At 40.9% G+C, this 14,277-nt stretch overlaps 1 protein-coding gene across 5 annotated transcripts in view; it reads right to left on the minus strand.

Moving 5' to 3' along the window:
• The window catches only part of Slc15a5 (solute carrier family 15 member 5), a 90,617-nt gene that overhangs the window by 45,472 nt on the left and 30,868 nt on the right, over positions 1-14,277 (minus strand). For all 5 annotated transcript variants that reach the window (XM_034512561.2, XM_076940706.1, XM_076940709.1 and 2 more), the window contains 2 exons: positions 10,558-10,781; positions 3,895-4,081 (listed from right to left, as the gene is read on the minus strand). In XM_034512561.2, the coding sequence (XP_034368452.1) occupies positions 3,895-4,081; positions 10,558-10,781 (411 nt within the window). The remainder of the gene's footprint in view (positions 1-3,894; positions 4,082-10,557; positions 10,782-14,277) is intronic.

Consider the following 14,277-nt stretch of genomic DNA (forward strand, 5'->3'; position numbering starts at 1 on the left):
GTCTCATGTATCCCCAAGCTGGCTTCAGACTCACTCTGTAGCTGAAGATGACCTTGAACTATTTATCATACTTACAGCTTTTGAGTGGTAAGGCTGTAGACAGGAATAACCTTTCTTGGTTTATAATGTGCTTAGGACCCAAACAGGGGCTTTATGCATTCTAGACAAGCTCTCTTCCAACGGAGACACATCCCCAACTCCAAGAGATATTTTTAATGACTGACCTACTTTGTGATTTTATTTGATGATGAATTCAACAGTTTATATTGTAAAATAGAAATCCTTTTCATTGCATTGTGTGTGTGCTAGGTAAAAATAATCTATTAAAATTTTAAAGTTTGATCAGCTAGGTGAGATCTTCCCATGTCTCAGGAGTCCAGGATGTGGTTTTGCCTTTCAGACACTGTCATCGTCTTTGCCACCCACTTTGATTGAATATGATAGTTCCTGAAGGAGGAGGAACTTAATATTGTTAGGAGTGAGACAGCATAAGAAACAGTTACCTACTTTCACAGCAAGAGGAGCCATTGGATACTGTTCACTGTCAACTCTACGACATCTGGAATCTTCATGGAAACAGATCTCTGGGCGTGTCTGTGAGGGATATCCTAGACCCACCCTGTTCTAGTTCCTTTATGTTGCTGTGAAAATCAACAGACCAAAGCAACCATGGACAGGGAAGGGTTTACATGGTTGACACTCCATGTCACGGGTTTTCACTGTGGGAGGTTGGAACCAGAAGCAGAAACCATGGGGACATGTAATTGCCGACTCAGCCAAGGCTCTGACTTGCTAGCTTTTTAATACAACTCAGGGCTACCTCCCTAAGGATGGTTCTGCCCACAATTGACATCACCCTCTTACATCAATCAATAGCCAAGGCAATCCCTTATAGATGAGCCAGAAGGCAGATATGGTCAGGCAATTCCTCAACATAGCCTTCTCTGTGGTCCAGGCTGGGCCACAATGGCAGTTAGAGCTAACTAGGGCACACTCCTAATGTGGCAACGCCCCTGCATGGGCTGGAGTCCCAGGTTAAGTAAGAAGAAAGTGAGGTGCGTGCCAGCATCCTTTCTCCCTGCTCCTCTGTGATGCAGAATGACTTGATGTTACATTCTCCTGTCACGGAACCTTCTTCATTCCAGTGGACTGCATCCCCTCCAGATGTGAGCCAAAATAATCCCTTCCTCCTATGAACTGCTTTGATCAGATATTTTGACACACTTTCAAGGAACGTTCCTAGAAAAGGAGCATTTAATTTACTATCCTCAGCAGTGAAGATTCCAAATTAATGCCGGCAATTTAGCATCTATAATGTGACAGCCACATATAGCTGGATGACGGAGTAATATTAATAATTCTAATGATGACAATAATAATAATAATGGTATAATGACCACCAAATTAGAACACCTGAATGCAGATGACACTCTGAATTGTGATGAGCTTTGGCACATTAAATTATGGTTTATTATGCATCTAAATGTATTATATATATGATGATGCCCAGGATCAAACCAGGAACTCATGAATAAATGCCCATTCATAATTTATATACCTGTATACATCACTCATATATTCAGGCATTTGAGTACAAAGGGGAAGAAAATTTTAGTATTAGACCGAATCAATTATGCAAATTGGCATCAGACGTTACCCTTGGTTTGGCTTTCATGTCCTGGTGAAATTTGTTAATCTTCCGTAATCATAACCAGAATATTGAAAACCCACCCAAATATCTAGTTTAAAAAATGCATATTATTATGTGTTTATATTCCCATAGCAAAACATTATGCAAATAAATGAACAAGTATGCAAATGAACAAACACGTATGCAAATGAATGAATGAATGGAGTCTGGCTTAGAAACAACTGAATTCACTATTCCATACCCAGTGGAGCAAAGCTTCATTTCCTTTGAAGTGGGTCTAGCTTTCTTTTCTCCTGCCCAATAGGTCTTGCTACTCATTTGGCAGGGGAATAATTTAGCTCATCGACAACATCAAGTTATGTGCTAGATAACCATGTCACCTTTATCTATGAGAGCAGACCTCGCAGAACGGCCACGATTTCAAATATGTCATAGAGAAAGTTGAGCAAATTTATTTTGAACTTAAGAGACTTTAAGGACTTCTAATTAAGCTGCTGTAGCTGGGCTGTTTGTCTGTTTCCCTCAAGGACAGACTTCAACTTTTTATGCATAAATTGAGTAGCTCTTCCTTGGAAGTTTCCTGATACTTGCATAAAACTACTGAGATTTTTGACATTCTGTAACATCTACGGACCTTCGCCATAGGCTCCTTTGTTCTGTTTCAAAAGCGAGTCCACAAAAGTCAAATGTACAAGGTTCTATGTGCTTTCATTTGTGTCTTCAAAGTTCAGAAGAGAATCCAGGGCATTCTCTAAATAATACTGATTTCTTAGATTTCTGCAATAGAAGACCTAAGAAGCATGTTAAAACTCAGAGATGGTAAAAAAGAAAAAAAAAAGGATTTGTATTTTGCTAAATGTCATTACAATAGTAACAGGCCTACCTGGTGAGAAATAAGTTCTGGAAACTTGTGACCTGTCGGCCTCTGTCAGTGAGGATGGCCATAGAAACTATCATGAGTTTAGTCACCTTGAGTTCTAACCAAGACCTTGTTGTCTTGGTTAGTTTAGTCTTGTAGAACACCTTGTAGTGACAGAATTCTGCACCTGGGTTTGAAGAGACACACAGGAAGCTGTGCCTCCTGTACAGAAAACAGCAGGCAGCTTGAGGAGAGACAAGTTAACCAGCCAGAAAAAGAAATCTGATCTTTGACTCTTTCAAGGGAATCATGTCTCAACTATCAACTATCACCTTTGTTTGCCTTGCGTGATGTTTCTCAGGAGTTTCCAGTTTGGGTTATTTATTTATTTATTTATGTATTTATTTATTTATTCATTTGCCTGTAAGTGGACAAGTGGTGTGCTTGCAAATGTCCCACGATCACTGACATTTGTAAGGCTTCCACTGAGTATCGGTGCTTTGTTCTGGGGCACCCGTGGCATGGTGCATGCTTTCAAGTTTTACATAATAAGGTAACCCAAGATTTATGTATGTTATCCCCCTCAAAGAAATCCAAAGCAAGCCAAGTACAGACAGGGGAGCTCAGGTGTGTGTTTCAAAGTCACACAGTAGTAGTTCAGTGGTCGAGAATGCCCAGGCTACATACACTGTTAAAGTTGCCCTGTTGCCCCATGGCTCCCTGACAGTGCCTTACTAAACATGGTTGGGAGAACAGACCCATCAGAAATGACTACACTGCCTTTTCTCCATTAACCAGGTGATTTTATTTTATGGCTTAATGTATGTGTTCTAAGGAAGCTATCTTAAATTGTTTCACTTTGAAAAACCTTTGAAAATCATTGCTATACTCCTTACTATCTGAAGAATTACTACACAGGGGCTGTGAATTAGAGAATTAATTTTTCTCTTTCAGAGTCAGAGACAGAACCCGTGGCTTTATTCATGTGCACCAAGTGCTTTAGGGCCATATCTCCATGCTCACACTACTAATTTTTAATAAATTTTGTTACTGGTTCAGAAATTAAGACTATTAATTTTTGAGACTCACTAAGTACCTTCTTGGTTTAAGAACACGTTAGGGAAAAATTTAGGAATGAGGCCTGCCCTCCTGAAGGAAAGTCCGTTTAGTGGTGTTTGGAGCTTCACAGACTTCTGGAGAGGCCTAAAAGGATGGATTGAAGAGGTCATGTCGTTGCCTGAGTAACAATTCAGGGACCTAGATGACACCACTCATAAATTTATCTTTTGAAATTTGTAAAAACTGCATACCTAGTCAGGAACAGGTAGCTAGTCTTCGGTTTTAAGTTGCAAACAATTCCTGTAGAATCCCATGTTGTACTTACTAATGCACGCTGACAGGAATGGTCCATCTCTCTTAGAGGGAAGTAGACAGTTGCTGAAGTAATCCATAAAGGGAGCCAGAATTAATAAGGGCAGAAGGCTGATGGCGTTCATTAAGGCAATTGGCAGAGGAAATCCACCCGAGTTCCGATTGGAATTCATGGTCTGAAGATAATATCCTGAAGGAACCTGTATTGGAGCAAGAGGCAGTGTCTTAGCTTTGAAAGGACTGTATGCTGTCAGATGTCTCCCCTCTGTCCTTCGGCTTTTCAGGACCCAGCAATGAGCTGACAGAGAACCTGTGACTGCACATGCTCTGCTCAGCACACTATCACTGTCACTGTCACTGTCACTGATTCAGAGCACTTGGTTCTGACTTTAGTTCACCTTCATAAGTTTCTCAGGCGTTGTTATCAAGGCCACAGGTATGGAGTCAAGTCACTTAAATCCTCTGCACTCAAATTGACGGTGCTTTCACGCACCTTCAAAAGCAAAAAAACACCAGCGTGTAGGAAGGATGTCTGTTTTCACTCCGATGAAGCAAATGGGAGGGGCTAGCCTAGAATTTCTAAATGACATCACTTTAGTGACAAAATAGTTAGGATTTTTATTTTTTTTTTTTTTGAGAAGGGACTGATGAGGAGACACGTTACTTGCTGAGGGCTATCTCTGTGAGCCTCCCACATGTGTTCTGTTTCTAACCTCAGCCAAGCAACAAGAAGAAAATCAAGACCAAATTTTTGGTGTTTGTGGCTTCTTTTTAACTGCTTTTATTTAACCCTTTATTTTATGTGTATGTGTGCTTTGTCTGTGCACTGTCTGCATGCAGTACCCACTGAGGCCAGAAGAGGGGGCGTAGGATCCCTCTGGATCCTGGTTGTGAGGCACCATGGGGTGCTGGAAGTTGAACCTAGGTCCCCTGCAAAAGCAGCTGGTGCTCTTTACAGCTGGGGCATCTGTCTGTCAGCCCTATTATTTACTTTTTAAGCTGACTCTGGTATGCTAATATATGTGGTTTCCATGTGAAATGTTCCATCCCCCAAAGAGTATGTGCTTGGACACTTGGTCCCCAAAATGTTTTGTTGTGTGGAAAGTTGTGAACCCCTGAAAAGTGGTACCCTAACTGAAAAGAGTGGGGGGGCTTTGAGGTTTGGTATCCTGTCTTTACTCCCTGTATGTTCTAAGTGTTCTGACTACAGATGCAATGTGACCACCTGCTTCATGTCTTCTATGTCATAACTCCGTGGCCCTTCTTGAACTAGTAGCCAAAATTAATCCTCCTTCTTTAAGTGGTTTGTGTTGAGTAGTTTGTTACATAGATGAGAAAGGTGACTGATACACTAGCCAACCTCCACAGAACCTGTGAGGAACAGGTCTTTACATTAACTCAAAAGATGACAGCATTTTAAAATTTCCTTTGTTCTGCCTCACAGTTTCAATGGACCACAAGGACTTTCTTGTATTTAAGGAAATCGTTATGCTAATTAAACTGATAACACTAACTTTTCGTTTCATCCTGTGTGACAAGCATCTGGTAGGTCAACGTATCAGAATCAAGACATATCATACATAACAGGGACATTGCTTCATACTTCTAAGTGCCCTTAGTGGTACATAAGATGTCTTTGAGCCCAGGAACATACAAAACCACCAAGAGGCACAGAGCAAAGACCCTCATGTCTCTTCCATGTCTTCTAGTCTTTCCGTACTAGACCCAAAGTGGGAGCCCTGCCTTCCCTTCATTCCTGGAGAGCCACTCTGCCCCAACACACCCGTCATCGCATCACACTGACTGCTTTTTTCCAGTAGGTTGAAACTGGGAGGTTGCAAGGCATGCTGTTAACAAGCTGACCAATGATAAAAGGCATTTGTTGCTATGTCATCTGCTCAGACATAGGGTTGAACCATGTTTTCTTCCAGCCCCTCCTGTTTACATAAAATACATCCTGTTGATCATTTATCTTAAAGTCTTTAATGTAATACTCAGGATAATAAACAAGGGTTGGTTTGGTTCAGTACAGAAGGTGAGAGCAAAATTTCTGCTCTGCTTTCATAAAATTATCACACACACACACACACACACACACACACACACACATCAGAGGGAAAATGAACAATGAAAATGCTGTTTCCAAAGTGCTGGCAGCGGAATACGTTTAAGTGTGAGCCCCACATCAGAGCAGGTTTCTGTTACTGATTTCAAATGAGAATTATTGTTAATCGGAATAAAGTTATTATCAGCATGAATCACAGACACTGAAACCTGTTAACTTAATAATGTTGCAAATGTGTCATTAATCTTTAGTGAAGCGATATTAATATATTGCCTGATCCTGGGCAAGGCTATGGTGCCTTGAAAGCTTGAAATGGTTTCTGCTTCTTCCCCAAGTTCTGAAATCCCCCCCCCCCTTTAAAACTCTAAATCCTTTTATTTCACACAGGCCTCTGAGTATTCAGCAGTAAATGCTGTCAATAGAGATTCATTTTCACGTTCGAGAGGCCCTAATGTCAAACGGCAACCTTGTCGGCCTTAATATCAACATATTTTAAATATATGGCGTGGACCTGAAGGTCAATTATTGCCACTAAATCTAAAATGTGGAATTCTGGGATGTTTTATTCCTGGCACTTTGATTTTCTTTGTATTAATGATTATTTCATCTGGTGGCAAAATCTAGCCTCAACCTGTCCTGGTGGACATTTTCTTGGTCAACCTGGAGAAGCATGCTCTAACATTTTCTTTTAATTTCCAGCAGAACACTATTCTGTATAATTTTGGTACCTATGGAGTCTGTATCAAGAATATTTAGTAAGTGTAAGGGAGGCATTGTGGGTAATGGCGGAGGGTTTTGATATCAGCCTTGAGTGTGGGCAGCCATGCTGCCATATGCTAACCAGTTCACAGTTACTTAATCTTCTATTCACTGGGACCTTAGACAATCATTTATCTTAAAGACAAGGTCTCAAAGTACAGCCAGGTATGCAGGCTAGCTTTGACCTCACTCTGTAGCCCAGGCTGGCATTACAGTAATTCTCCTGCCTCAGCCTCCCTAATGCACCGTGATTACACACATGTGCCATGGCACTCAGGTTCTAAGCCTGTGATCTGTGACAATCACAGTGGCTGAGCATCTTTCTGTGAGGATTAAAGTGACATTCAGAAGCCACGTTGGTGAGATGGCTCAGCTGAGGCACACGTGGTAACAAGTGACAGTTGACTCCTGTGAGGTGTCTTTGACCTCCAGACACAGGCCATGGCAGGCACCTTCTCCCCACATCGAATCAATGTGGATATTTGGAAGTCATCTTAAGAAGCTATGGTGAACAATAAATATTCAATAAATACTTGAATTTTATTTTTCATTAAACTGGTCAACCATTTTCTTAAAATTTAGCTTGCCAACTTTTTCTTTACTTGTACAGCCCATCCATGTTCCTGTAAATAACACATCATTTACAAAAAGGATAGCCAATGTGCTCACATGTGAGTGTGTGCATGCATGTGTATGTGTGTGTGTATGTGTGTGAGTATGTGTCTATGTGTGGTGTGTGTGTACGTGTGTGCATATCTGTGGTGTGTGTGTCTGTGTCAGTGTTTGAGTATGTGTATGGGCATGTGAGAGTGTGTGCATGTGTGTGTGCGTGTGTCTGTGTGTGTGTGTGTGTGTGTGTGTGAGTAGAGAGAGAGAGAAAGAGTAAGATTAAGAGAGAAAAGGAGATGAGCACTAGATGGGAAGAGGGGGAGGACAGAGGCAGGTGAGAGGAACAAGAGTAGGTAATGTGAGGTCTGGCTATAGCCAAATACATATATGAAAAATTATATATATATAATATATATGATCTAATATATATTACATATACATTATATATTATAATATGTTATATATATTAAGGACAACATTATATTAATATATATAATATTACATAATAATTTGTCAATTATATTGTTATAAGTAATTCATATGTTATTATTAATTATTATATTATCATTAATATAATGTATTTAATATATGTAATATAATTATAATATGATATATGATATATAATATACAATATACTATAATATATTACATACATATTATATATTTTATAATTATATATTATATATAATATATATTAATATATACCACATACCACACAGCACATACCACACAGCACACACCATATATTATATATTGTACATTGTGTATTGTGCATTGTATATTGTATATGATATGTTATATATTATATACTACATATTATATTTTTCATATATATATACATATATATATATAAAGAGTTTACTGAAATGTACTTATATCAAAATACAAAATATAGGAGTGTTTATCCACAGAAAACATTCACACTTAATGGGGAAATGGAGACAAATACATACCACTTCACCAAGAAGACAATAAATAGTCTGTGCTCTTGGCACAGAATGGTTTAAGAGTAGCTGTGGACTGACTGGTAACTTGGTCTAGAGCTAGTAACTTGGTCACTGTTATCTTCTCAGGTCTAGGGGCCTTTCTAACAATGCCCCGTCAATGGAGAAGGCTCTACTGAGTCTTGTTTTGGTGCCTGCTCCTATGCGTACAGTCAGGAAGACTCCCAGTCTGTGTAGTTTTCACTCATTGTTGGGACCGGGAGTTAGAAAACCTTTTGGTAAAGGATCAGGTGATGAAGATGTTCACACAGGGGTTCTTTGATAGCGTTTCAGTTCCGCCATCTTTAAATATGAGCAGACATAACAAACCAACGGGCAGGGCAGTGTTCTGATAAAACTTTGTGGACAGTAAATTTTAACTTCCATATAATCTTTAAGCAGTACAAACTACTCTGTTTTTTCCCCAATGATGCAAAATATTAGAACCATCATAACTTGCTTTACACACAAAAATGAAAAATAGAACCAAGAGATGTCTCTGAGGATAGAGGTGCTTGCCACACAAATCTAGTGACCTGGGACAAATCTAGCCACACAAAGGTGGAAGAGGAAAACCGACTTCTGTTGTCTTCTGAATTCTCTAAGGTTATCAATCCATATTGTATCCCCTCCCACACTGTGCTCTTGTGCACATGCAATAATAATACATATTTTAAACATAGGTCATAGACTGGGTCTGGCTTGGAGGAAGCAGTTTTCTGGGTCTATTATTATTATTATTATTATTATTATTATTATTATTATTATTAATTTTTTGACTTTTCTCTTGCTGTGGTAAATCACCAGGAGCAAAAGTTATTTAAGAAAGAGAAGGTTTATTTTAACTTAGGACTCCAGAGGCACTGTCTGTAACAGTGGACCAGGGCTAAGACTCCAGGCATGCAAGGAGGAACAGGAAGCTGGCTGCCACAGTTTCACCCACACAGAAAACATGGAGAAAGAACAGAAAGGAGTGAGGCTGTGAACCCTCAAAACCTGCCTCCAGGGATGTCATTCCTCCAGTAAGGCTCTAAACTCCACAGACACTGTCACCCCAGGGACCAAATGTTCGAACACACGAGCCTGCGGGGGACTTTTCTTACTCATCTCTTCAGCAGGGGTCTACAGGAGCAGGCATGGGTTGCTCTGAGAGTCACAGGCCTCTTCCACTTTCTCTCTCATGGATGTTAGCTGACAGACATCACCTTAGCCTGTCATCCCCAAGTCATTTAACTTTCTGTGCACATCTCTTTAGCACACAAAGCTGGGGTTAGACAAACGCTTTTTCTCTATCTCTATCATTCTGTGATGGAGGCACACAACTCACTCATTGACTTTCTAAATTCTAAGTTGGGGTTGGAGTAGCCACCAAGAAAGTCCCTAAGTTTGTTCAAAGACTTATAATCATCTCCTTCTGCCCCATAAATAACTTGACCATAGTTAGATTAATTTGTTTAAAAGCACATATATCTACAAAAGACATTCCAGGCTTAGTGTTTTCTCTTTGATTTCCTCCTGGCCTAAGGACAGAATCCCAGAAGACTAGTATGTGAGTGGGAAGAGAATCATGTCCTCATTAGTACTCGCACTTGAAGAGTTACTGAGGGTGGACGCAGTTGGCTCCTTAGGGATGCGTTCTAAAGGTTTAATGAAGGGGGAGGCGAAATCTGTTGCTTGGGAATTGCCTCTGGGTCTGGAATTGACATGAAGATGCTAAACCTTATGGCTGTGTTCTCTGAGACACTTGTCCATACCTTCGGCCAACCTTGGACAGTCCTGCAGAGCTGGTCCTGGCCAGGGGTTTCCGAGACCCTCCTGAACTCTTAAAATCAGGGGCTGCATTGTTTGGAAGGAGCGACAAAGGCTCAGAAAAGTGTCTTCTGGGGTGGTTGTGGTTTGAATGTGGCATGTCTCCTCTCAACCCTCATCTGTTTGTACACTTCATCTCCAGGTGGTGGCGCTGTTTGGGCAAGTTGTGGAATCTTAAAAGGTGGCGCCTTGATGAAATACATGGGTTTCCCAGAGCCAGCCTTACTTCCTGCCTGTGGACTGTGACTAGCCATATCCCTCATGCTGCTGCTCCGTCCGCACTGCCACAGACCGTATCCCCTTAAACTGTGAGCACAAACAGACTCCTCCTCCTCCTCCTCCTCAAGTTGCTTTTGTCTGATTTTCTATCCTGGTATAAAGTGACTGGTACACAATGAAAATACACAAAGTTGCCATGTCATTGTGGGTGTGTGTTGGTTGTCATCCTTACCTGCATAAGGCACATTCTGTATACGAGCTGGAAGCTGAAGAGAGGCAAAAGGGCGAAGAAAACCTTTTCTGTCTCTTTCTCCTGGTGTTCACTGTGGTATCCACTTTGTTTTCCCATAGTATGGTCTAACCAATGTGATCCATCTTGCCCAAGGTGGAAGTACTGCATGCAGTGTGTTTTCAGGGCCCTAACAAATGCCCTGGAGGCAGTCAGGAGAGAGCAATCTGCAAAGCATTGGAGATAGCACATGTGAGCGCACACACAGATGGCTCTTCAGCTCTCCCAGCCTCGAAGAACTGACTCCCAAGGACAAAAGGTAGTAAAAGTAGCTTAGAAGGCTTCTGCCCCTGAGGGGTTGTATTAAAAGGAGCTGCTGACAGGATGGCTCCAGATGACTATCCCAGGGTGGTGACTGACAGCTGATGTCAAAAATGAAAAATGAAAACGGTAAGATCAATGGTGACACATTAGAGAAGGAAGTCGTGTGACAAAATACAGTGGCAGCACAGAAAATTTCAGAGTCTCTTAGAAGTCTCTAACTTTGCTCATTAATGAATAAGAGAACCTGGACTTTTCTTTCTCATCTTTTACTCAGGAACCAGGCCTATTCTGTAAAATATAAATAATCCTCGTTGTACTTGGCAGGTAGCAGTTTTTTTTTTCGATGAGATAAAGGCAAATGTGTTCTTTGCTTTGACTTCATGCCTGAATTTCAGACATAAAATTAAACGTTGAACTCTTTAAATGTCTTTATGAATGTTGACAATTTTACTAAAACTTCTGGCTCTATGAGTTGGCTTTTCCAGGAGTTTCCTCCAGGTTGACATAGAGGATATCATAGAAATATTGTGTTGGCTTAGATGTCAGCATCTGCCCAGTCACAGTTATGTGAACCTCACTGGTGTCTCTTCTATGATTAGATTACACATTTTTCTTTGTCTCTCTTAGGGATTGCTGCTCTTGTGAGAAGGAAGACACCCATGTGTGTGGTCCAACTGTGCCATCTTGATTGGGACATTTTTTTCATTCTATTCCCTTTGACCAGACAAATGCTTCCACGAATTATAGACACCAAGTTTGGCACAATACACGTGAAAACATTTGAGGTTCTCTCAGCAAGTCATCCAGAGACACGTCAAATACAGTAAGTGCCATTTTATTGTGTGCCCAAATTTCCCATAAGAAAATTCTAGATAGGATGAATGCCAGACAAAAATGTCATTTAAATGCAACAAATTATTGGTTCTTCTATTTAAAGAAGAAATAGTTACCAACATTTCTTTCTATGGTTATAAAGTTGGCGATATTGATTCTATCTGATCTTTTCTGTAAGACTTGTAATAGGCTGATTATGTCAACCTTTGATTAATTGAGGAGCTGGGGGCCTGGTAATTGAATATGCACCCTTTCACCTCCAGTCACTGAATCAAATCCAGCCTAAATTGGTAGTGACCAAGAATGATTATACTTGTGGCTCTCTGGTGGCCTCTGTGAAGTGTCTTTAGGTCACCTGCAGGAGTGTCGGGATAATTGCTGACAGGGAAAGGCTCAGATCCTCCTCAGCTCTTGCTTGCCACTGTTCCCAAGCACCACGGAAGGCCCGGGATTGGTGAAACTGAGAAGACAGAAGCATGTGGGAGTGACCACCCTTGTGTTCCTTAGAGAAGGAGTGATATGGAAAGTCCTTCATTATCATGGCACAAGCTGCTCAGTCACGAGGTGTCCCTAGCTATTTCTGGCAGTTACTTGGTTTAAGTCAAACAAGAACTGGATGTGTGCGGATGAAGTCTAGAACTTGGACATGGGCAGGCCTGGGCTAGGTGACTTAACCTTGACATATTACATTCTTGCTTGTATTGCTCTTCAGCTCAGACTCTGACTGCTTGTGCTGGCTGGTTTTATGTCACCCTGAAACAGCCTAGAGCCATCTGGGAAGAAGATACTTCAACTGAGATACTGCCCCTTTCAGATTGGCCTGTGGAACATTTCTTGATTGGTTGGTATGGGAGGGCCCAGATTGCTGTGGGTGGTATCACCCTTGGGCTTGTGATCCCACGTGCTGTAAGAAAAGAAGCTAAGAAAACTACCAGGAGCAAGCTGGTAAGCAGCACTCCTCCACGGTCTCATCTCCAGTTCCGGTCTCCAGGTTCCTGCCCTGATGTTCTCTCAGCAATGGAGTGTTATGGCAACCCGGAAGCTGAGGTAAACCACTTCCTTCTCAACGTGCTCCTGGCCATGGTGTTTTCTCAGAGGAATAGGAACTGTAACTAAAACACTGATCACCTCTTCAGAGAAAAACGGTGCTACATAGAAAGTAGAGTTATGATTTACTTTGTTCCAAATCACTCTGGGTTTATCAATGAAGAGCAATTATTTATAGGAGGCTGGTCATCAGTTCCTAAAGATATTTTCTTCACTTTTCCCCCATATTTATAAATTCAGGGTCTTGCAGTAATATGTGTATTAAACACACTACTGACTTTACTATAAACCGGGGCGTGCTTTGTTGAGAGAGTAAAGTTGAATTTGCTTCTAATATATGCTATACACTTGCAATCTTCATGAACAACTAATTATTGCTATAGTGTTATTTTTAAAGAAAGTTAGCTTAGATTGGTGCTTATTAAACTTCATTAAAAATCAGTTTGGGGAATGGAGAGATGGCTCAGTGGTTAACAGCACTTACTGCTCTTCCAGGGGACCTGAGTTAGGTCCCCGGCACCCACGAGTGACTCAGAACTGCCTATAACTCCAGTTCCAGAGAATCCGATGCCTTCTTGTGGCCTCTGGAGCCACCTGGACACATGTGTATACATCTCATCCCCACACATATATAGACAAAATTAAAAATAAACTAATCTTTAACAAATCAATTTAAAATATTCACCCAGATGTCTATAATCCCGGCACTCAAAAGTAGAAGCAGGGATTGTTAGACCCTATTTTGGAAAACAGAGAAAAAGATCAAGAATGATTATCAACATGTTTGTGAAATATACTAAAAAATAAATATAAAAAAGACATAAAAAAGGTATACCCTGATGGCTTATTATTAGCTCTATCAGACATTGAATGTAACTTTCCACAATTTTCTATACACGACTTCTTTTGCACTCCTTTTACTGAGTAGCAGTGGTAATCCTCAGGCCAGCAGCACTGTTCTGTGGACCAGGTTGTGAGGTAGCTTAGAAACTAAGTTCAGTGAAAGAAAACTATATCTGACACAATGAGACAAAATAAGAAAACCAAGTAGCCAAAAATACAGCAAATGAATAAATGACAATAATTTCTAAACATCCTGCTGATACAGAAAAGTGCCCAATGCATGCCCAAGACATGGGGACACAATTATTGATTCAACATATCTACCGTGAGCCAGGGGCTGTCTTTGTCTCAGGCATCACAGCAGAGAGAAAGGATTACAAATCCTCAAGCCATCTTTGTAGTCTCAGAGACACTGTAAGTAGGAAAATCTCTGCATATCTCTATTGCAAATGCACTGGATAGGACACTATGCACTGAGAGTAGCGTGCAGCTGATTCCTGAGGTGTATGAGCTCAGGAAAGATGGCTGGGGGTCAACAAAATGACCTGGAGAACATAGGCCAGGTAGAGCATGAAGTAGGTGTGAGCTGGAACACTGTGAGCAGCAATGAAGGCTCTGAGATAGGAGGGACCGACGAGAAGAATCTGGTGAGAAGTTAAGGGCCAAGGTCTTGCT

This window comes from Arvicanthis niloticus, chromosome 9, assembly GCF_011762505.2.
Source record: "Arvicanthis niloticus isolate mArvNil1 chromosome 9, mArvNil1.pat.X, whole genome shotgun sequence".
Taxonomy (NCBI): Eukaryota; Metazoa; Chordata; class Mammalia; order Rodentia; family Muridae; genus Arvicanthis; species Arvicanthis niloticus.